Raw genomic sequence first — 21,982 nt, forward strand, 5'->3', positions numbered from 1 at the left:
GGCACAGGTGGTGCATCAGCCAGTCATCTCGGTCATCTCGGTCAGTCGACCCATGGCACCTGCTGGGTCTGCCCCGTGACCTCCTGCCAGCGGGCGTTCGACACTTCACGTGGCCTCAAGGTGCACATTGCCTGGCACAAGCGTCGTGGTGACGTCACCGCCACTTAGTGGCGAATGGCGGTTGTTGTTGTTGTTGTTGGTTGAGCGAGTGAGCGGAGTGACGAGCGTTGCAAGAGGCGTGCTTACCTGGCCAGCATGTCCACCAGCTCGGTGCGACTCATCCCCTCCGGGATTAGCCGGGGTATGGCGGCGACGCACGTGCGGAAGAGGTCGATCTTGGGCTTGCGCTCGCCGCTGCAGCGCCAGCGTGAAACAAACAACAGGGCGGGCGGGCGGGGAACAGCAGGAAGGCTTGAGGTCTCTCGCTCTCTCGGGCAAAGCCGGCATCGGCGGGCGAGCGGCAGAAGTCGCAAACGGGTTTTGATTCCTTACCCGTACCCGTACCCGGCCGCACCAGGGTCGCAAACGGGTACCCGTACCCGGCCATACCCGTACCCGGCCGGGTACGGGTAGGGTACGGGTATCGGGTACCCGATTGCGACCTCTGGGATGAAGCCATGTTGCAGGCGCGGGTGGGTTGATTCTATGAACTTGAATTGTGAGAAGAGACAAGACGTTGGGAAATGAGTGACAAAGGGTCGCAAACGGGTACCCATACCCGGCTGTGTGTCAGTGTTGAGACTGTGTGTCAGTGTTGAGACTGTGTGCCAGTGTTGAGGCTGTGTGCCAGTGTTGAGACTGTGTGTCAGTGTTGAGTCTGTGTGTCAGTGTTGAGTCTGTGTGTCAGTGTTGAGACTGTGTGTCAGTGTTGAGACTGTGTGTCATTGTTGAGTCTGTGTGTCAGTGTTGAGGCTGTGTGTCAGTGTTGAGACTGTGTGTCAGTGTTGAGTCTGTGTGTCAGTGTTGAGGCTGTGTGTCAGTGTTGAGTCTGTGTGTCAGTGTTGAGTCTGTGTGTCAGTGTTGAGTCTGTGTGTCAGTGTTGAGGCTGTGTGTCAGTGTTGAGTCTGTGTGTCAGTGTTGAGTCTGTGTGTCAGTGTTGAGTCTGTGTGTCAGTGTTGAGGCTGTGTGTCAGTGTTGAGTCTGTGTGTCAGTGTTGAGTCTGTGTGTCAGTGTTGAGGCTGTGTGTCAGTGTTGAGGCTGTGTGTCAGTGTTGAGACTGTGTGTCAGTGTTGAGTCTGTGTGTCAGTGTTGAGTCTGTGTGTCAGTGTTGAGTCTGTGTGTCAGTGTTGAGGCTGTGTGTCAGTGTTGAGACTGTGTGTCAGTGTTGAGACTGTGTGCCAGTGTTGAGACTGTGTGTCAGTGTTGAGACTGTGTGTCAGTGTTGAGGCTGTGTGTCAGTGTTGAGTCTGTGTGTCAGTGTTGAGACTGTGTGTCAGTGTTGTGTGTCAGTGTTGAGTCTGTGTGTCAGTGTTGAGACTGTGTGTGAGTGTTGAGTCTGTGTGTCAGTGTTGAGGCTGTGTGTCAGTGTTGAGACTATGTGTCAGTGTTGAGTCTGTGTGTCAGTGTTGAGACTGTGTGTGAGTGTTGAGGCTGTGTGTCAGTGTTGAGGCTGTGTGTCAGTGTTGAGTCTGTGTGTCAGTGTTAAGGCTGTGTGTCAGTGTTGAGACTGTGTGTGAGTGTTGAGGCTGTGTGTCAGTGTTGAGACTGTGTGTCAGTGTTGAGACTGTGTGTCAGTGTTAAGGCTGTGTGTCAGTGTTGTGTGTCAGTGTTGAGTCTGTGTGTCAGTGTTGAGACTGTGTGTCAGTGTTGAGTCTGTGTGTCAGTGTTGAGTCTGTGTGTCAGTGTTGAGTCTGTGTGCCACCATCATCCCATGCCTTGCCTCTAACGCCACGAACCCCTCAGCGGTACCTGACCCCGTCTGACCCCCCCCTGACCCCCTCCCTCCCCTCCAGGAAACTCCCACCCCCTGCCCCCCACCCCCGACCCCTCGCCGCTCACGTGATCATGTCCTCGGGCTCCTTGTTGTGCATCTGCACGTTGGTGAGCGCCATGGCCCGCCCCACCTCCTTGTCGAGCTGCCTCAGCATGCTGTCCAGCGCACGCCGCATGTGCGGGTAGTACAGAGCCATGCCTGGCGCACCACGTGGGTGGAGGGGGGGGTGGGGGGGTGAGGTGAGGGGGGGGGGTCAGTCACAGTTGCGGTCTCATCGTACGTTGGCACCTCGCGTCCTCCGATTGAACGTCGCTTCCCTGTCGAAGAGGTCAAGCCCCTCCATAGACTAATGCCCCACACACAGAGACCTGTAGGCACACACAGAGACCTGTAGGCACACACAGAGACCAGTAGACTCACACAAAGACCAGTAGACTCACACAGAGACCCGTAGGCACACACAGAGACCAGTAGACTCACACAGAGACCCGTAGACTCACACAGAGACCCGTAGACTCACACAGAGACCCGTAGACTCGCACAGAGACCCATAGACTCACAGAGACCCATAGACTCACACAGAGACCCATAGACTCACACAGACCCATAGACCCGCACAGAGACCCGTAGACTCACACAGAGACCTGTAGACTCGCACAGAGACCTGTAGACTCGCACAGAGACCCATAGACTCACACAGAGACCCGTAGACTCACACAGAGACCCGTAGACTCGCACAGAGACCCGTAGACTCACACAGAGACCCATAGACTCACGAAATACCCATAAACCCACACAGAGACCCGTAGACTCACACAGAGACCCATAGACTCACGAAATACCCATAAACCCGCACAGAGACCCGTAGACTCACACAGAGACCCATAGACTCACGAAATACCCATAAACCCGCACAGAGACCCGTAGAATCTCACAAATAGCCATAAACCCGCACAGAGACCCATAGACGCGCACAGAGACCCGTAGACTCACACAGAGACCCGTAGAGTCACACAGAGACCCGTAGACTCACACAGATACCCGTATACCCGCACAAACCCGTAGACTCACACAGAGACCCATAGACTCACACAGACCCATAGACCCGCACAGAGACCCGTAGACTCACACAGAGACCTGTAGACTCGCACAGAGACCTGTAGACTCGCACAGAGACCCATAGACTCACACAGAGACCCGTAGACTCACACAGATACCCGTATACCCGCACAAACCCGTAGACTCACACAGAGACCCGTAGACTCACACAGACCCATAGACCCGCACAGAGACCCGTAGACTCACACAGTGACCCATAGACTCACACAGAGACCCGTAGACTCACACAGAGACCCATAAACTCACACAGAGACCCGTAGACTCACACAGAGACCCGAAAGACTCGCACAGAAACCTGTAGACTCACACAGAGACCCATAGACTCACACAGAGACCCGTAGACTCACACAGAGACCCATAGACTCACGAAATACCCATAGACTCACACAGAGACCCGTAGACTCACACAGAGACCCATCGACTCACAAAAATACCCATAGACTCACACAGAGACCCGTAGACTCACACAGACTCGGAGACTCACACAGAGACCCATAGACTCACGAAATACCCATAGACTCACACAAACACCCGGAAACCCGCACAGAAGAACCCCGTCCCAGCCCCGTGATTCGTACCGATGATCTTGGCCTCGTCGTCGGTGAGCGTCTTGCTCAGGAAGGTCTTCTTGACGCGCAGCGTGTTGCCCGACGGCAGCACCCCGACAGTCGTGGGCATGGGCGGTTCGCCGTCCTTCTGCTGCAGGTTGTCAGCTATGACCAGGAAGGCCCGCAGCCCGATGTTCATCCGCTGGGTGGTCGGAGGGCACAGGCGGGGCCACAAGGCAGAGGTCGCAAACGGGGTTTGATTCCTTACCTGGCCGCACCAGGGTCGCAAACGAATACCCGTACCCTACCCGATATCCGGCTACCCGTACCCGGCCGGGTATCGGGTACCCGATTGCGACCTCTGGGATGAAGCCATGTTGCAGGCGCGGGTGGGTTGATTCTATGAACTTGAATTGTGAGAAGAGACAAGACGTTGGGAAATGAGTGACAAACGGTGACTCACCAGTGACTCACGGCCTACCCGTACCCGTACCCGGCTACCCATACCCTACCCGTACCCGTACCCTACCCATACCCTACCCGTACCTGTACTCTACCCGTACCCGGCTGGGTACAGGTAGGGTACGGGTATCGGGTACCCGATTGCGACCTCTGTGATGAAGCCATGTTGCAGGCGCGGGTGGGTTGATTCTAGGAACTTGAATTGTGAGAAGAGACAAGACGTTGGGAAATGAGTGACAAACAGTTACTCACCAGTGACTCACGGCCTACCCGTACCCGGCTACCCGTACCCGTACCCGGCCGTACCCGTACTCTACCCGTACCCGGCCGGATATTGTGTAGGGTACGGGTATCGGGTACCCGATTGCGACCTCTGGGATGAAGCCATGTTGCAGGCGTGGGTGAGTTGATTCTAGGAACTTGAATTGTGAGAAGAGACAAGACGTTGGGAAATGAGTGACAAACGGTGACTCACCAGTGACTCACGGCCTACCCGTACCCGGCCGCACCAGGGTCGCAAACGGGTACCTGTACCCGTACCCGGCCGGGTACGGGTAGCCGGGTATCGGGTACCTGATTGTGACCTCTGCCACAAGGGGGGGCCGGGGTGACTTAACCAGGGTGAGAGAACTCGGTCCTCTTTGATAAAAAATATATTTTTTTAAACTCAAATATGTTTATCTTTCGATTTAAAGCTTTCGTGACTGCAGGGATTCATCTTCTTGGTTCTTTCGGTAAAGTCACGTGGAATGGAAATAATAAAATAATAAAATTTAACATAAGAAAATAATTATATTTTATTATTTTTATTTGTATTATTTTAAATAAAACAATAAAATAAATGTATTTTATTTTTATTATTTTATTATTTCCCTTCTACGTGACTTTACCGAAAGAACCAAGAAGAAAAAAATTTCTTCTTGGTTCTTTCGGTAAAGTCACGTAGAAGGGAAATAATAAAAATAAAACATAATAAAATACAATTCTCACGACGTTTCGGCCACAACGCAGGCACACCACCAAGCTTGGTGGTGTTCATTCAGACGCTGTCTTTCCGACAGACCTGTTCTTCACCTGAGGACGGCTGCTTGCGTTGTGGCCGAAACATCGTGAGAATTGCATTTTATTACGCTTTATTTTTATTATTTTATCATTTCCCTTCTACGTGACTTCACCCAAAAAACCAAGAAGATGAATCCCTGCAGTCACGAAAGAAGCCTTAAATCGAAATTCAACTAGATTTTGCGCAGATTTTCAACACTCTGGGCGGTGACGCCGCGTGCCAGGCGCCGGCGCGTCTGTCTCCTTCCCGCGGAGGGTTTGCCGTGAACGTCAAGGGTAGGCCTCATCGACACGGCCAGTCCGCTGACGGATGCAGACCAACGCGACGACGTCTCGTGGCGTGCGCGCGCTCTCTCCGTTCCACGCGCCGAGTACCTCTGGGTTGATGCTGAAGGTCTTGGGTGACCGCCCCACACTGAGGAGGTCGAAAATGATCTCCTTCATGGCAAAGTCCAGGCGTTCCTGCACGACAGGGCAAAAATAACAACGGCCGCTATTCGCCACGCCTGTGCCAGGTTAAGTGCACCTTGAGGCCAGGTGAAGTGTCGAAGGCTCGCTGGCAAGAGGTCACAGACCCAGCAGGTGCCGTGGGTTGACCGGCTGAGATGAGTGGCCGATGCACCACCTATGCCCCCTACTGTGCCAACTTGCTGTGCTTTAGCCGCCCGGCGCTCCGCTCGTTGTTGCGTAGCGTCCTTCACGAGCCTCCTCCACAGAGGCCGATCTTGACACCGCTGGTACCGGTCATCGGCAAGTCCACTCGTACATATTCACCCAAGTCTCCGAGTTCGAATCCCGCTAACGGCCAACACCAGCGACGATTAACATGAACCTGTCCTGGGGCTCCCCTAGGTCGACTCAACCTCAAATGAGTACCTGGTGTGTAAAAAATTAACCCGTAAAAACAAAGTTTTTCACTATAAATCCTTTATATGTAAGATCACCTCTTGACATGCCCCGTATATTCTCGAGGGCACTAGCGTTGACCCGTTTTACCACTTTCAAGAACCTGGCGGCTTCAATTTAACTGCTCTATAAATAGTCTCCACTGTACAGCGTGGAGGCAGGGATTTCATGCCATGTGGTTAGTCAACACAGATGGCTGCCACCTATGGGTCAGATGATTGTCTGCCACCATTAAGCGATTGGTAATTAAATATTTTTAAAAAAATTCATAAACAGTGTAAAATTTTGGAAATTTTTTCACGAAAATCAATTGTCACGCACAACGAGTCTGTGTGCAAAATATCAACTCGATTGGATCACGGGAAGTGGGTTAAAAAACAAACGAAAGATTTGCACGGTCGTAAGCAAGCAAGCACGCAAGCAAGCGAACTTAATATAAAGGATTTAAAAATCACCACGGGGGAGACAAAGGCCACCAGCCCCCTAGCGTGCCGGCCTTCATAGGGTGCTCTGCTCGCTAAACGAGCACTTGCCCTTACAGTCTGTCGAAGGCTACAGAGTTTGGTGGTACATGTTGTTGACGTCGTTTATTGTGAAAATTCGGTCACAGTTCCTATGACCTGCACTGTTTCATTGCTTTCATGGCTTTATTTTGGTGATTTCGAAAAGTTTTTTGGTTTGGCCATGTTTGTTTGTTGTAGTACAGAGTTAGACTGATGGCCTTAATCTAAGTTGTCTTGTGGTTGTTGTTGGTTGTTTGACTTGCATCCCACTGGGATTTTTGCACACAGTGTTGGTGTACGGTGATTTTTCTACAATATTTTGCTGTCTTTTCTTGGATTTTCTGTTTGCACTCAGTCACATATTCACTTTAAGATGTTTTCTTGTTCATGTTTTTTAGTTTGTTGCGGTTGCACCCGATTCAAGAGCCGAATGGCTCACAGGGCTATATACCTAATACATGAACTTTGAGCTTTGATCTGCGGGATCTTTATCTTTGTTTGCACGTGTGCGGCGCGGGTAGGCCTGGGGCACTCAGAGTGAGCGGCCCTCACCTGGGCGGATGAACTGAATGGAAGGGGGGAGGGGGGGGGCTCTCACCTGGATGAGAGGCTTTCCTCACCTGGGCGGATGAACTGAATGGAAGGGGGGAGGGGGGGGGCTCTCACCTGGATGAGAGGCTCTCCTCACCTGGGCGGATGAACTGGATGGAGGGGGGAGGGGGGGGGCTCTCACCTGGATGAGAGGCTTTCCTCACCTGGGCAATGAACTGGATGATCTTCACGAAGATGTTGAGTGGCGTGTCTCTCGGCACGACGCTCCGTGACCCCTTCGGGAAGAGGGCGCTGACGATGCTGCTCAGGCGGCTGCAAGGCGACAAGCGCACAGACAAAGATCCCCCGTGTAGCCTTCAACAGACTGTAGGGGCAAGTGCTGTTAGCGAGTAGCACCCTATGAAGGCCGGCACGGCGCACGAGGGGGTCGGTGGGTGGCCAGCACCACGCCCGGCCGCCTTTGTCTCCCCAGGGGCGATGTTCATACGTCGCACCAGGTACTCATTAGAGGCTGAGTCGACCTAGGGGAGCCCCGGTTAAGATATTCACCGCTGATCGTGAGCGGGAATCGAATTCGGGTCGCCGGGTTCATTGTACAGCATTCTTACCGCTGCACCACCGCTCTCCACATACATCTACAACCACAATCATGACACTGATTCTGATTTGTAGTGTGCGTGTTACCCTCTGTGTGGCCGTTACCGCTGTGTGACCTTACCTCTGTGTGTAACCCTTACTCTGTGTGACCCTTACCTGTGTGTGTGTGTCCCTTACCTGTGTGTGTGTGTGTCCTACCTGTGTGTGTGTCCCATACCTGTGCGTGTGTGTGTGTGTCCTACCTGTGTGTGTGTCCCTTACCTGTGTGTGTGTGTGTCCTACCTGTGTGTGTGTGTGTCCCTTAGCTGTGTGTGTGTGTCCCTTACCTGTGTGTGTGTGTCCCTTAGCTGTGTGTGTGTCCTACCTTAGTGTGTGTGTCCTACCTGTGTGTGTCCTACCTGTGTGTGTGTCCCATACCTGTGCGTGTGTGTGTCCCTTACCTGTGTGTATGTGTCCCATACCTGTGTGTGTGTGTAACCCTTACCTCTGTGTGTAACCCTTACCTGTGTGTGTGTGTGTCCCATACCTGTGTGTGTGTGTAACCCTTACCTCTGTATGTAACCCTTACCTGTGTGACCCTTACCTTTGTGTGTGTGTCCCTTACTTGTGTGTGTGTGTCCCCTACCTGTGTGTGTGTGTCCCTTACTTGTGTGTGTGTGTCCCTTACTTGTGTGTGTGTGTCCCATACCTGTGTGTGTGTGTGTGACCCTTACCTCTGTGTGTAACCCTTACCTGTGTGACCCTTACCTGTGTGTGTCCTACCTGTGTGTGTGTGTGTCCCATACCTGTGTGTGTGTGTAACCCTTACCTCTGTATGTAACCCTTACCTGTGTGACCCTTACCTTTGTGTGTGTGTCCCTTACTTGTGTGTGTGTGTCCCTTACCTGTGTGTGTGTGTCCCCTACCTGTGTGTGTCCCTTACTTGTGTGTGTGTGTCCCATACCTGTGTGTGTGTGTGTGACCCTTACCTGTGTGTGTCCTACCTGTGTGTGTGTGTCCCATACCTGTGTGTGTGTGACCCTTACCTCTGTGTGTGTGTGTGACCCTTACCTCTGTGTGTGTGTGTGTGACCCCTACCTCTGCGTGGCAGTGTTGCTCTCGCACTTGATGCGGATCATGTAGACCCAGAGCAGCCGGTACAGAGACTCCAGCGCCACGCGGGACATCTTGGGGTCCTTATTCTGCTCGCACGCAAAACATCATCGACGTCGTCATCATCGTCATGGTCAGCCTCGATCCATCCGCTGCTGGATTAAAGCCTCCTCACCAAGCCCTTACGACAGGACGATCCATGTAGCACGAACCGCTCCCTCCTTAATTTTAGAACTTTCGTGACTGCAGGAATTATTATTTGGTTCTTTCGGTTAAGTCACGTCTAAAGATCTTTAGACGTGACTTAACCGAAAGAACCAAATAATAATACGCTCCCTCCTTGCTACACCTGGGAACCCGCTACGGATCTACATGTGAGTCTATGGGTCTCCGTGTAAGTCTATGGGTCTCTGTGTGAGTCTATGGGTCTCTGTGTTAGTCTGTGGGTCTCTGTGTGAGTCTGTGGGTCTCTGTGTGAGTCTATGGGTCTCTGTGTGAGTCTGTGGGTCTCCGTGTAAGTCTATGGGTCTCTGTGTGAGTCTATGGGTCTCTGTGTGAGTCTGTGGGTCTCTGTGTGAGTCTATGGGTCTCTGTGTGAGTCTGTGGGTCTCCGTGTGAGTCTATGGGTCTATGTGTGAGTCTATAGGTCTCCGTGTAAGTCTATGGGTCTCTGTGTGAGGCTATGGGTCTCTGTGGGTCTCCGTGTAAGTCTATGGGTCTCTGTGTGAGTCTGTGGGTCTCTGTGGGTCTCTGTGTGAGTATGTGGGTCTCTGTGAGGCTATGGGTCTCTGTGTGAGTCTATGGGTCTCCGTGTAAGTCTATGGATCTCTGTTTGAGTCTATGGGTCTCCGTGTGAGTCTATGGGTCTCTGTTTGAGTCTATGGGTCTCTGTGTGAGTCTATGGCTCTCCGTGTAAGCCGATGGGTCTATGTGTGAGTCTATGGTTCTCGGTGTGAGTCTATGTGTCTCTGTGTGAGTCTGTGGGTCTCTGTGTGAGTATGTGGGTCTCTGTGGGTCTATGGGTCTCTGTGGGTCTCTGTGTGAGTATGTGGGTCTCTGTGAGGCTATGGGTCTCTGTGTGAGGCTGTGGGTCTCTGTGTGAGTCTGTGGGTCTCCGTGTGAGTCTATGGGTCTCTGTGTGAGTCTATGGGTCTCTGTGTGAGTCTATGGGTCTCTGTGTGAGGCTGTGGGTCTCTGTGTGAGTCTGTGTGTCTCCGTGTGAGTCTATGGGTCTCCGTGTGAGTCTATGGGTCTCTGTGTGAGGCTGTGGGTCTCTGTGTGAGGCTGTGGGTCTCTGTGAGGTCGTGGGTCTCTGTGTGAGTCTATGGGTCTCTGTGTGGCTGCAATGAGGCGTTACCTTGAGGTGCGACAGACAGCTCGCCAGGAAGATGTGCCAGTTGTTGAGAAAGAAGGCCTTCTGACTGACGCACAGCAGGCACGTGACCAGCGGAAAGAGAGCCTGCAAAACAAATACGCACGAGACAAAGATCGCCCGTTAAAGGCCATACACACGGTGCTGTTGTTAGCAAGCGCCTATTAGACAATTTTTTATTTTACCAGAAGCGAACTGGCCATCACAATAGACAGCTCAAGCAAGTCAATTGTCACATTGAAATTTATAGCAGGGCGCATAGTCTAAATGCATGTTGATTCTAAATGTGGAGGGCAAAAAACCTGGAGGACCCAGAGAAAAAGTCACGCGACCACGGGGAGAGAGAGAGAGACACGCAAACTCCAAATCTACAGCAGGCGTCAGGGTCGGAATCGAACCCACGACCTCCTGTAGACCAGGCGAGGTAGTTAACATCTCCTAGCCACCGTGATGATGAGAGAGAGACACGCAAACTCCAAATATATCACAGACGTCAGGGTCGGAATCGAACCCATGACCTCCTGTAGACCAGGCGAGGTTGTTAACATCTCCTAGCCACCGTGATGATGATGATGAGAGAGAGAGACACGCAAACTCCAAATATACAGCAGCAGGCGTCAGGGTCGGGATCGAACCCACGACCTCCCGCATACCGGGCGAGGTAGTTAACATCTCATCACCGCCGCAGCCCACAGACACACATCAACCAATCTTTTCAGATCAGCCGCTTTCTCCCTTCCTTATCTTTGCCTCGTAACAATTTAAAAAAAAAATACAAATATGATTATTATTATTTTATATATGATTTTTTTTGTTTTAAATTTTTACTCTACCCCCACAACCCGGCTCATCCGCTGGCCGCGAGACTCACCAGCGAGTGCTTCTTGCGCGAGGACATGTCGAACGTCGTCTGGTACAGCACGTCGACAAAGTTCTTCAGGCACGGCACGTTCACCTCGTTTTTCACGGCCTGCGAACGGTTACACACCCACCCCAGCCACCGCCCCCCGGATCGATAAATCAATCGATAAAAGTTGATTTCGTTCTCAATAAAGTGGGCATCTTTCGATTTCAAGCTTTCGTGACTGCAGGGATTCATCTTCTTGGTTCTTTCGGTAAAGTCACGTAGAAGGGAAATAATAAAATAATAAAAATAAAACATAATAAAATAATTCTCACGACGTTTCGGCCACAACGCAAGCAGCCGTCTTTGAGGACGGCTGCTTGCGTTGTGACCGAAACGTCGTGAGAATTATTGTGAGAATTATTTTATTATGTTAAATTTTTATCATTTCCATTCTACGTGACTTTACCGAAAGAACCAAGAAGAAAAAAAAAAAAGTGGGCATCGACGCACGTGACAGCAGAGCGGGAACGGTACGGGGGGGGGAGGGGGTGGGGGTGAGGTGGGGGCACGGAGCAACAGGAATTAATTAATTTTAAGAATTCTAGATTTGAAGTTTTCGTGACTGCAAGGATCCACACTCTTTGGTTCTTTCGGTAAAGTCACGCGGGTGAAAAATCAAATAAGCATAAATTAAAGTTAATTAAATCACCACGTTTCGATTGCAACACAAGCAATCATCATCAGGTGTGACAACCACAGCAGAATTTTTTTTTTTTTTACTGAAGTGGGAGAAATGCCGGAGTTAGGAAGGCTGTATAAGGCAGAGAGGGCGGTAGAGGAGGAGGCAAGTGGGCAGGGCTAGAAGTTAAAGGCTGTGATTCCTAGAGGTGTGCGGGGGGGGAGTGGGAGGAGGGGGAGAACAAGGAGTGAGTGAGCGTTAATTTTGAGAACCCCGTCACGACCTCGGCGGGTATACGGCGAATGAGCAAAGTCAATTGCATCCGGGCGCGACGAACGGCATAAGAAACTTGCTTTAGTAGATTTCGATTTAAAGCTTTCGTGACTGCAGGGATTCATCTTCTTGGTTCTTTCGGTAAAGTCACCACGTAGAAGGGAAATAATACAATAATAACAATAAAACATAATAAAATACAATTCTCACGACGTTTCGGCCACAACGCAAGCAGCCGTCCTCAGGTAAAGAACAGGTCTGTCGGAAAGACAGCGTCTGAACGAATGAAAAATATTAAATAAACGGTTTCACATGAAACTCAAAATATACAACAGGTGTCAGGGTCGTGATGGAACCCACGACCTCCTGTATACCAGGCGAGGTAGTTAACATCTCGCCACCGAGAATAATGCCCCATCGCAGGTCGCGTGCCGAGTCACCGTGCGTCACACGGGGACGGCTGCCGCTGGGGGTGCCCCCTGGCTAGGCAACACAGCAAACATCACCCCCCTACTGGCAGACTGATGCCCCGTCGCAGACCATGTGCCGAGTCACTGACGCCAGGCCACGCGGCGGGTGCCATATACCCCCTCTCTGCCGTGTCGTGCGGTTCGCGTGTCTCGCTGCGGTGAGCAGCAGCAGCACACTCACAGCGGCCACCGGCACCAGGATCTCCACGAAGATGCCGGCCAAGGCGTGCTTGATGTCCTTGTCTTTGACCTCCAGGAAGTACTGAGCGCACTCCTGCATCGGCGCCGCACACACACGCACGCACACAGGCAGGTCGCACGCTTGCGCCGGGCTAGGTGCACTTTGGTTTTAACGCTTTAGCAGAACCTCGTGTGTTGAAGCGTGAAACCACAACATTTACAAATTGTAAATGTTGTGGTTTCACGCTACACTGCCGCTCCGCACGCATACGCGCGTGCGCACGCACACGCACGCACGCGCGCACACGCACGCACACACACACACACACGCACACACACACACACACGCACACACGCACACACACACGCACACACGCACACACACACGCACACACAAGCACACACAAGCACACACACACGCACACGCACACACACGCACGCACACGCACGCACACACACGCATACGCGCGCGCGCACGCACACACACACGCACACACACGCACGCACACGCACGCACGCACACGCACGCACGCACACGCGCGCACGCACACACACGCACACACGCACACACACGCACGCACACACACGCACGCACACACACACGCACACACACGCACACACGTGCCTGCAGAAACTGGAATGAGGCCTCGAATTCCTCCACGGGGTACATCTTGACGCGGAAGAACTTGATGCCCATGATGAGGCTGATGATGCACTGCGACACCTGTGGGGTAGGCTCCTTTTGGCGCAGCTCTTTCAGCTCCGTCACGAACTTCTTGCGTACCGTGTGGAACCTGCGGGTGCAAGGTTGGGGGTGGGTGGGTTCGGTGGGGGGGTGGTGGGGGGATGGTGGGGGGGTGGAGCAACCGGGGGTTGACTTGCATTCCACGGAGATTTTTGCACACAGTGTTGGTGTACGGTGCTTTTTCTGCAATAATTTGCTGTCTTTTCTTGGATTTTCTGTTTGCACTCAGTCACTTAGTCACTTTAAGATGTTTTCTTGGTCATGTTTTTGTTTTTTTGTTTGTTGCGGTTGCACCCGATTCAAGAGCCGAATGGCTCACAGGGCTATACCTTTTTTTGATTTAAAGCTTTCGTGACTGCAGGGATTCATCTTCTTGGTTCTTTCGGTAAAGTCACGTAGAATGGAAATAAAAAAATAAAAAAATAAAGCATTATAAAATAATTATTTTATTATGCTTTATTTAGAAAACATAATAAAATAATTATTAGATTATGTTTGCTTTTATTATTTTATTATTTCCATTCTACGTGACTTTACCGAAAGAACCAAGAAGAAGAGGTCTATACCTAATAAATGAAACTTGAAATGAATCTTGAAACTTGAAACCAGCAAACGCGAGTAGGAAACGGGCCAGACCGTTGATAAGATATACAACTGGATGAGTAAATATTCTGACTGACGTGAACGTGACTTGGCCCGCCGCTACCAAACCCAACACCGCGTCAACAAAAAACACGAGCAGAACCTCGTGAAAACTAGAGGAAGCGGTCTTGTGTCCGTTTAATTCTTTCGTCACTTCGATTCTCCGCAAGGGCGGCGAGACGCAAGTGATCATTTTGAGCGGCGCGTTTTTGAGTCGCACTTTTGCCATCGGGCCGTTGACGCATATCTGGAAGAAGTTGGGGTGGGGGGTGTGGGGGGTGTGGGGGGTGGGGGGGTGTGGGAGCACCTTGCGGATAAAAATCTGGCGGAACGAACAACACGAGTTGAAAACACGGCCCGGACGTTGATAAGATACACGTCACGGGGACACTCGCAATAACAATAATGATGATTTCGCTTTAAAGCTTTCGTGACTGCAGGGATTCATCTTCTTGGTTCTTTCGGTAAAGTCATCACGTAGAAGGGAAATAATAAAATAATAAAAATAAAACATAATAAAATAATTCTCACGACGTTTCGGCCACAACGCGTTGTTTATTACTTCCCTTCTACGTGAGTTTACCGAAAGAACCAAGAAGAATAATGATGATGATCTCAACTGATGTGCCACACAGAAGTTGCTAGTTCTCAAAGGGAGAGAACAACTCAGAGGCGCATGGAGCCGGAAGCTAAACTAAACTATTTTTTATTTCACCAGCTAAGGCCCACTGAGCTACGTAGATTTTTTTCAGAAGCGACGACCTGGCCACAAACGATAGCTCAACGAAGTGGCATATGATCATCATCATCATCGTGTGGGGATTTGTAGCAGCGGGCAAATACTCTTAAACGCGTGACGTCGGTTCTAAATGTGGAGGTGAAAAACCGGAGGACCCAGAGAAAAATCCACGCTACCACGGGGAGAGAGACACGCAAACTCCAAATATACAGCAGCAGGCGTCATGGTCGGGTTGGAACCCACGACCTCCTGTATTCCCAGTGCGAGGTAGTTACAGTGAGGGAAAAAAGTATTTGATGCCCTGCTGATTTTGTACGTTTGCCCACTGACAAAGGAATGATCAGTCTATAATTTTAATGGTAGGTTTAGTTGAACAGTGAGAGACAGAATAACAACAACAAAATCCAGAAAAACGCATGCCAAAAATGTTATAAATTGATTTGCATTTTAATGAGGGAAATAAGTATTTGACCCCTCTGCAAAACATGACTTAGTACTTGGTGGCAAAACCCTTGTTGGCAATCACAGAGGTCAGACGTTTCTTGTAGTTGGCCACCAGGTTTGCACACATCTCAGGAGGGATTTTGTCCCACTCCTCTTTGCAGATCTTCTCCAAGTCATTAAGGGTTCGAGGCTGACGTTTGGCAACTCGAACCTTCAGCTCCCTCCACAGATTTTCTATGGGATTAAGGTCTGGAGACTGGCTAGGCCACTCCAGGACCTTAATGTGCTTCTTTTTGATCCACTCCTTTGTTGCCTTGGCCGTGTGTTTTGGGTCATTGTCATGCTGGAATACCCATCCTCACTGTAACATCTCGCCACGGAGAACCACAGACCAGCGGGAAGGCATCAGCCACGCAGCAAGCCGGCGCTACTAACAATGTGTCCAAGCTCTGCGGTCCTCTGTATATGAAGGTGTTTTCGGCCAATGAATGAGTTCGCACGAGGGAGGAAACCGGAGCACCAGGAGAAAACCCGCACGTGCGAGGGAGCAACGCTCTATCCCACGCAGAAACGAAACATGCGGAGCCCAGAAAGAAATGAACTTGAAACTTGACAATGATGATGATGATGACAGGCGAATGGGGCGATGGTCACTCACTTGGACTGTGCCAGCACTCCGATGACCTCTGCATACAGGTCAGCGATGATGTGCATGTTGCCGATGTTGGGACCCGAATACCTGGCAAGGGGAGAGACACACACGCGCTTACACACGCACACGCCACTTGTGTGATTGCAGGACAACACTCACCCACGGAGAATAGAACTTCGCACTGCCCCAAAAATGCATTTGAAGTGGGTGGGTTTGGATGGTGGGTGGGGCTTGGGTTGGTGCGTTTCCGAGATTCGGTGGCGAACGGCAAACCCATCCACCCACCCTGCCCACGGGAAAGAGGTTCGAATACTCACCCTTCCCGGTACTTGAAGTGCTTGAAAGCCAAGTTGACAACTTCATGCACCATTGAGTCCGGCACGGGATGCACTGGAATCTGTAAAATCAAGACACCACGATGCCACCACCGCCATCACCACCGCCACCACCTCATCGGTCAAAGATCTCTACTCACCACCAGATCCTACAGCTGCTGCACAGGAGACATGCGCAGTGAGCACCAAGATCTGCCCCTGACACCTTCTTGGTTCTTTCGGTAAAGTCACGTAGAAGGGAAATAATAAAATAATAAAAATAAAACATAATAAAATACAATTCTCACGACGTTTCGGCCACAACGCAAGCAGCCGTCCTCAGGTGAAGAACAGGTCTGTCAGAAAGACAGCGTCTGAATGAATGAAAAATATTAAATAAATGGGTTCATTCAGACGCTGTCTTCCCGACAGACCTGTTCTTCACCTGAGGACGGCTGCTTGCGTTGTGGCCGAAACGTCGTGAGAATTATTTTATTATGTTTTATTTTTATTTGTATTATTTCCCTTCTACGTGACTTTACCGAAAGAACCAAGAAGATGAATCACTGCAGTCACGAAAGCTTCAAATCGAAAGTCTCCCACCGTCTGGCCTTGAGCTCACAGGGAGGTCCGTAATCGTACAGCAGCCCACAGACCTCCGCACAGAAGATGCAAAGGTTATACTAGAGACACATAGGCTCGCGCCAAGTGGCACACACTCACGCGGAGAGCCACAGACTCACGCGGAGACCCGTAGACCCCACGGACTCATACACAGAGCCACAGACCTACACAGAGACACATTGGGGCATACACCGAGAGCCATAGACACACAGAGATGTGCAAACAGAGACTCAAGACTCGTACAGAGAACCTGGTCTCTGTGTGAGTCTATGAGTCACCTGCGTGTGAGTCTATGGGAGCGCCGGGTGGCTAAAGTACAGCAAGTTGGCACAGTAGGGGGCACAGGTGGTGCATCAGTCAGTCATCTCAGTCAGTCGACCCGTGGCACCTGCTGGGTCTGCCCCGTGACCTCCTGCCAGCGGGCGTTCGACACTTCACGTGGCCTCAAGGTGCACATGGCCTGGCACAAGCGTTGTGGTGACGTCACCGCCACTTAGTGGTGAATGGCGGTTGTTGTTGTTGTGTATGTGTGTGTGTCATCTCGGTCATCTTAGTCAGTCGACCCGTGGCACCTGGGTCTGACCCTTGACCTCCTGCCAGCGGGCGTTCGACACTTCACGTGGCCTCAAGGTGCACATGGCCCTGGCACAAGCGTCGTGGTGACGTCACCGCCACTTAGTGGCGAATGGCGCTTGTTGTTGTCTGTGTGAGTCTGTGGGGTCATTAGCCGTTAACAGGGGTGGACGGTTGAGAGGGGGTTCTGCTGAAATAATTTCTTTGTTATTTTATATCAGGGAATGCCGCAACGGCTAAAAACCACTCCGAGTCGTTGGACGGGAGCCAGACAACCATTTGACGGACACACACACACGCACGACAGCAGACGGCCCGAGATTAACGATCAGACTAAGCTCAGCGAATCGCTAAAAAATTCAAAGCGTGCGCGGGGAGTGGCGGTGCAGCGGTTAGTGCGCGCCGCGCGGCAAAACCCGGCGACCCGGATTCGATTCCCCGCTCACGGTCACCGCCGCCGACACACCAGCAGCGACGATAATCTCGGAGCCGGTCCCAGGCCTCGACAAAGGTCGACTCAGCCTCAAATGGGTAACCGCGGTGCGGTGCGTAAACATCGCCTACGGGGAGAATGGCGGAGGCTGTGGGTGGTGCTTGCCACCCCGAGTTCCACCAAACTCCTCCTCCGAGCTGCTCCATGGAGCTCCACCACTGAGCTCCATCAAGCTCCACCGAGCTATCCAAAGCTCCACCACCAAGCTCCACCACTGAACTCCACCACTGAGCTCCATCAAGCTCCACCACTGAGCTCCACCACTGAGCTCCACCACTGAGCTCCACCACTGAGCTCCACCACTGAGCTCCACCAAGCTCCACCACTGAGCTCCATCAAGCTCCACCGAGCTTCCCCGAGCTCCACAACCGAGCTTCCACCAAGCTCCACCACTGAGCTCCACCACTGAGCTCCACCACGGAGCTCCACCACGGAGCTCCACCACTGAGCTCCACCACTGAGCTCCATCAAGCTCCACCACTGAGCTCCACCAAGCTCCACCACTGAGCTCCACCAAGCTCCACCACTGAGCTCCACCAAGCTCCACCACTGAGCTCCACAAAGCTCCACAACTGAGCTCCACCACTGAGCTCCATCAAGCTCCACCGAGCTATCCCAAACTCCACAACCGAGTTTCCCCAAGCTCCACCGAGCTGCTCCACCACTGAGCTCCACCACCGAGCTCCACCACCGAGCTCCACCACAAAGCTCGACCCCCGAGCTCCACCGAGCTCCTCCACGGAGCTCCACCGATGCCCCTTGGAGCTCCCGCGCGCCGAGCGTCTCACCTGCTTGAGGACCTCGATGAGGGCGAGGCAGAAGATGAAGTCGATGGCCAGGTCTCTCCGCTCGAACAGGAAGTCTCTGTCACGGTGCTGCTCGTCCCTGAACACCAGAAACAACAAAACGCCAACGGCGGAGATGAGACCGTGGGGGGGGAGGGGGGGTGGTGCTGGCCACCCACCCACCCCCTCGTGTACCGTTGCGGCCTTCATAGGTGCTCGCTAACAGCACTTGCCCCTACAGCCTGTTAAGGCTATATGGGGGATCTTTGTTGTTGTTTGCTGTTGAGTGGGGAGCGGTGGTGTAGCGGTTAGCGCGCTGCGTTATGAACCCGGCGACACAGGTTCGATTCCCGCTCACGGCCAACACCGGTGACGATTATCTGAACCGGTCCCGGGCCTCCCCTAGGTCGACTCAGCCTAAAATGAGTACCTGGTGCGGTGTGTAAACATCGCCACTGGGGAGACAAAGGCGGTCGGGCGTGGTGCTGGCCACCCACCCCCTCGTGTGCCGTTCCGGCCTTCATAGGTGCTCGCTAACAGCACTTGCCCCTACAGTCTGTTAAGGCTATACGGGGGATCTGTGTCTTTGTAGGGGAGCGGTAGCGTAGCGGTTAACGCGCTGCACCACGAACCTGGCGACCCGAGTTCGATTCCCGCTCATGGCCAACACCAGTGACGATTATCTGAACCGGTCCTGGGCCTCCCCTAGGTCGACTCAGCCTCATTAAAATGACAAAGGCGGCCAGGTGTGGTGCTGGCCACCCAACCCCTCGTGTGCCATGCCGGCCTGCACAGTTGCTGAAAGGGCACTTGCCCAATCAGTCCGTTAAGGCTACACACGAGTGGATCTTCATCTTCGTGTACGAAGTTCATGATGACAACGCCTTATCCAGGGGGTCACAGGACAGACCACCGGGTGTCATGGGTGGACTGACTGCGATGACTTTCAGATGCACCAACTTTCGCACACTAAGACAAAGATCCCCCGTATAGCCTTTAACAGAATGTTGTGTGTGTGCGCATGGCCTGGCACAAGCGTCGTGGTTACGTCACCGCCACTTAGTGGCGAATGGCGGTTGTTGTTGTTGCGTGTGTGCGTGTGTGTGTGTGCACAGTAGGGGGCACAGGTGGTGCATCAGCCAGTCGTCTCGGTCATCTCAGTCAGTCGACCCGTGGCACCTGCTGGGTCTGACCCGTGACCTCCTGCCAGCGGGCGTTCGACACTTCACGTGACAGCCTCAAGGTGCACATGGCCTGGCACAAGCGTCGTGGTGACGTCACCGCCACTTAGTGGCGAATGGCGGTTGTTGTCTGTGCGTATGTGTCTGTGCGTGTGTTTATATGTGTCTGTGTGTATCTGTGTGTCAATGCTGTGCGTGTGTTTGTCTGTGTGTCTGCGTGTGTGTCTGTGTGTCTGCGTGTGTCTGTCTGTGTGTGCGTGCGTGTGTCCATCCGTGTGTGTGCGTCTGTCCGTGTGTGTGTGTGCATGCGCGTGTCCGTCCGTGTGTGTGTGTGCGTGCGTCCATCCGTGTCTGTGCGTACGTGTGGCCACCCGTACGTGTGTGTGTGTGTGTGCGTGTGCATGCACGTGTCCGTCCGTGTTTTTTGTGCGTGTGTCCATCCGTGTCTGTGCGTACGTGTGTGTGTGTGTGCATGCGCGTGTCCGTCAGTGTGTGTGTGTGCGTGTGTCAATCCGTGTCTGTGCGTGCGTGCGTGTGCGCGTGCGTGCGTGTGTGTGTGTGTGTGCGTGTGTGCGTGCGTGTGTGTGTGCGTGTGTGCGTGCGTGTGTGTGTGCGCTCGTCCCCACCCTTTGGACTTGGTGCTGGAGCGTGGGCGGTACTCGTGAGACTCGTCGTCCACGCCGTTCTGCCGCTTGAACCAGTCGATGAGCGTGCGCAGCAGGGAGGGCAGGCAGTACTCGGCGACGGCGCTCATGGCGCTCAGCAGCTGAGAACAAGAGACAAAGAGGCGCCCCCAGTCCCCCGTGTAGCCTTAGCAGGCTCATGGTGGCACGCTTGGCTACGTACGGTGCTAGAAAAGTTCAACATCGCTACAACAAAGATGTAGACAATGATTCCTCCGTGAAGTCTTAGCAGGCTCATGGTGGCACGGCAGAGGTCGCAACCGGGTACCTGATACCCGTACCCTACCCGATACCCGTACCCTACCCGATACCCGGCTACCCGTACCCTACCCGATACCCGTACCCTACCCGATACCCGTACCCTACCCGATACCCGGCTACCCGTACCCTACCCAATACCCGTACCCTACCCGATACCCGTACCCTACCCAATACCCGTACCCTACCCGATACCCGTACCCTACCCGATACCCGTACCCTACCCGTACCCTACCCAATACCCATACCCGATACCCGTACCCTACCCGATACATGTATCCTACCCGATACCCATACCCTACCCAATACCCATACCCTACCCGATTCCCGTACCCGACCCGAAACCCGTACCCTACCCGATACCCGTACCCTACCCGATACCTGCACCTTACCCGATACCCGGCTACCCGTACCCGGCCGGGTACCCGTTTGCGACCCTGGTGCGGCCGGGTACGGGTACGAGTAAGGAATCAAAACCCGTTTGCGCCCTCTGTGGCAAGGTTGGCTACGTACGATGCTAAACAAGTTCAACATCGCTACACCAATTTTTCGATTTAAAGCTTTCGTGACTGCAGGGATTCATCTTCTTGTTTCTTTCGGTAAAGTCACGTAGAAGGGAAGTAATAAAATAATAAAAATAAAAATAAAACATAATACTTCCCTTCTACGTGACTTTACCGAAAGAAACAAGAAGATCGCTACAACAAGTAGTGACTAATCCCATATCTGCATTTCCCATAAATATGCTAAATTCCTCTTAATATGCAAATTATTTTGTCAAGGCGCTCTTCCCCCTCCAACCCAGCAGCTTAAATATACGCTCCAAGCCTGGTGGTGTTTCATTCAGACGCTGTCTTTCCGACAGACCTGTTCTTCACCTGAGGACGGCCGCTTGCGTTGTGGCCGAAACGTCGTGAGAATTGTATTTTATTATGTTTTATTTTTATTATTTTATTATTTCCCTTTTACGTGATGGCTTTACCGAAAGAACCAAGAAGATGATCGTCACTGTTGGTGGCCTTGAGCGGGAATCGAACTCGGGTCGCCGGGTTCGTAACACGGCGCGCTGACGGCTGCACCACCGCTCCCCCACAACAATAACGGGACACAAAGACAAAGATCCCCCGTGCCGCCTTAACGGACTGCTGAGGCAAGTGCTGTTAGCGAGTAGCACCTATGAAGGCCGGAAAAGCACGCTGGCACACACACAGACACGAACACACAGACACACGCAACACGCATGGACGAAGAGAA

The 21,982-nt window shown here is 52.4% G+C and overlaps 1 protein-coding gene across 1 annotated transcript in view; it reads right to left on the reverse strand.

Moving 5' to 3' along the window:
- Window positions 1-242: 242 nt before the first annotated feature.
- LOC133357727 (protein furry homolog-like) overlaps window positions 243-21,982 on the reverse strand; it is a 35,194-nt gene continuing 13,454 nt past the window's right edge. Inside the window, exons 4-17 of the mRNA XM_061575822.1 lie at window positions 20,414-20,553; window positions 18,610-18,706; window positions 16,135-16,214; window positions 15,824-15,904; window positions 13,221-13,389; window positions 12,597-12,689; window positions 11,018-11,116; window positions 10,132-10,233; window positions 8,760-8,863; window positions 7,289-7,397; window positions 5,500-5,586; window positions 3,631-3,802; window positions 1,999-2,131; window positions 243-354 (exon numbers count right to left, since the gene is read on the reverse strand). Of these exons, the coding sequence (XP_061431806.1) occupies window positions 243-354; window positions 1,999-2,131; window positions 3,631-3,802; window positions 5,500-5,586; window positions 7,289-7,397; window positions 8,760-8,863; window positions 10,132-10,233; window positions 11,018-11,116; window positions 12,597-12,689; window positions 13,221-13,389; window positions 15,824-15,904; window positions 16,135-16,214; window positions 18,610-18,706; window positions 20,414-20,553 (1,578 nt within the window). The remainder of the gene's footprint in view (window positions 355-1,998; window positions 2,132-3,630; window positions 3,803-5,499; window positions 5,587-7,288; window positions 7,398-8,759; window positions 8,864-10,131; window positions 10,234-11,017; window positions 11,117-12,596; window positions 12,690-13,220; window positions 13,390-15,823; window positions 15,905-16,134; window positions 16,215-18,609; window positions 18,707-20,413; window positions 20,554-21,982) is intronic.

Source organism: Lethenteron reissneri, chromosome 59, assembly GCF_015708825.2.
Source record: "Lethenteron reissneri isolate LAM-NWPU_2019-01 chromosome 59, ASM1570882v1, whole genome shotgun sequence".
In the NCBI taxonomy this organism is placed as follows: Eukaryota; Metazoa; Chordata; class Hyperoartia; order Petromyzontiformes; family Petromyzontidae; genus Lethenteron; species Lethenteron reissneri.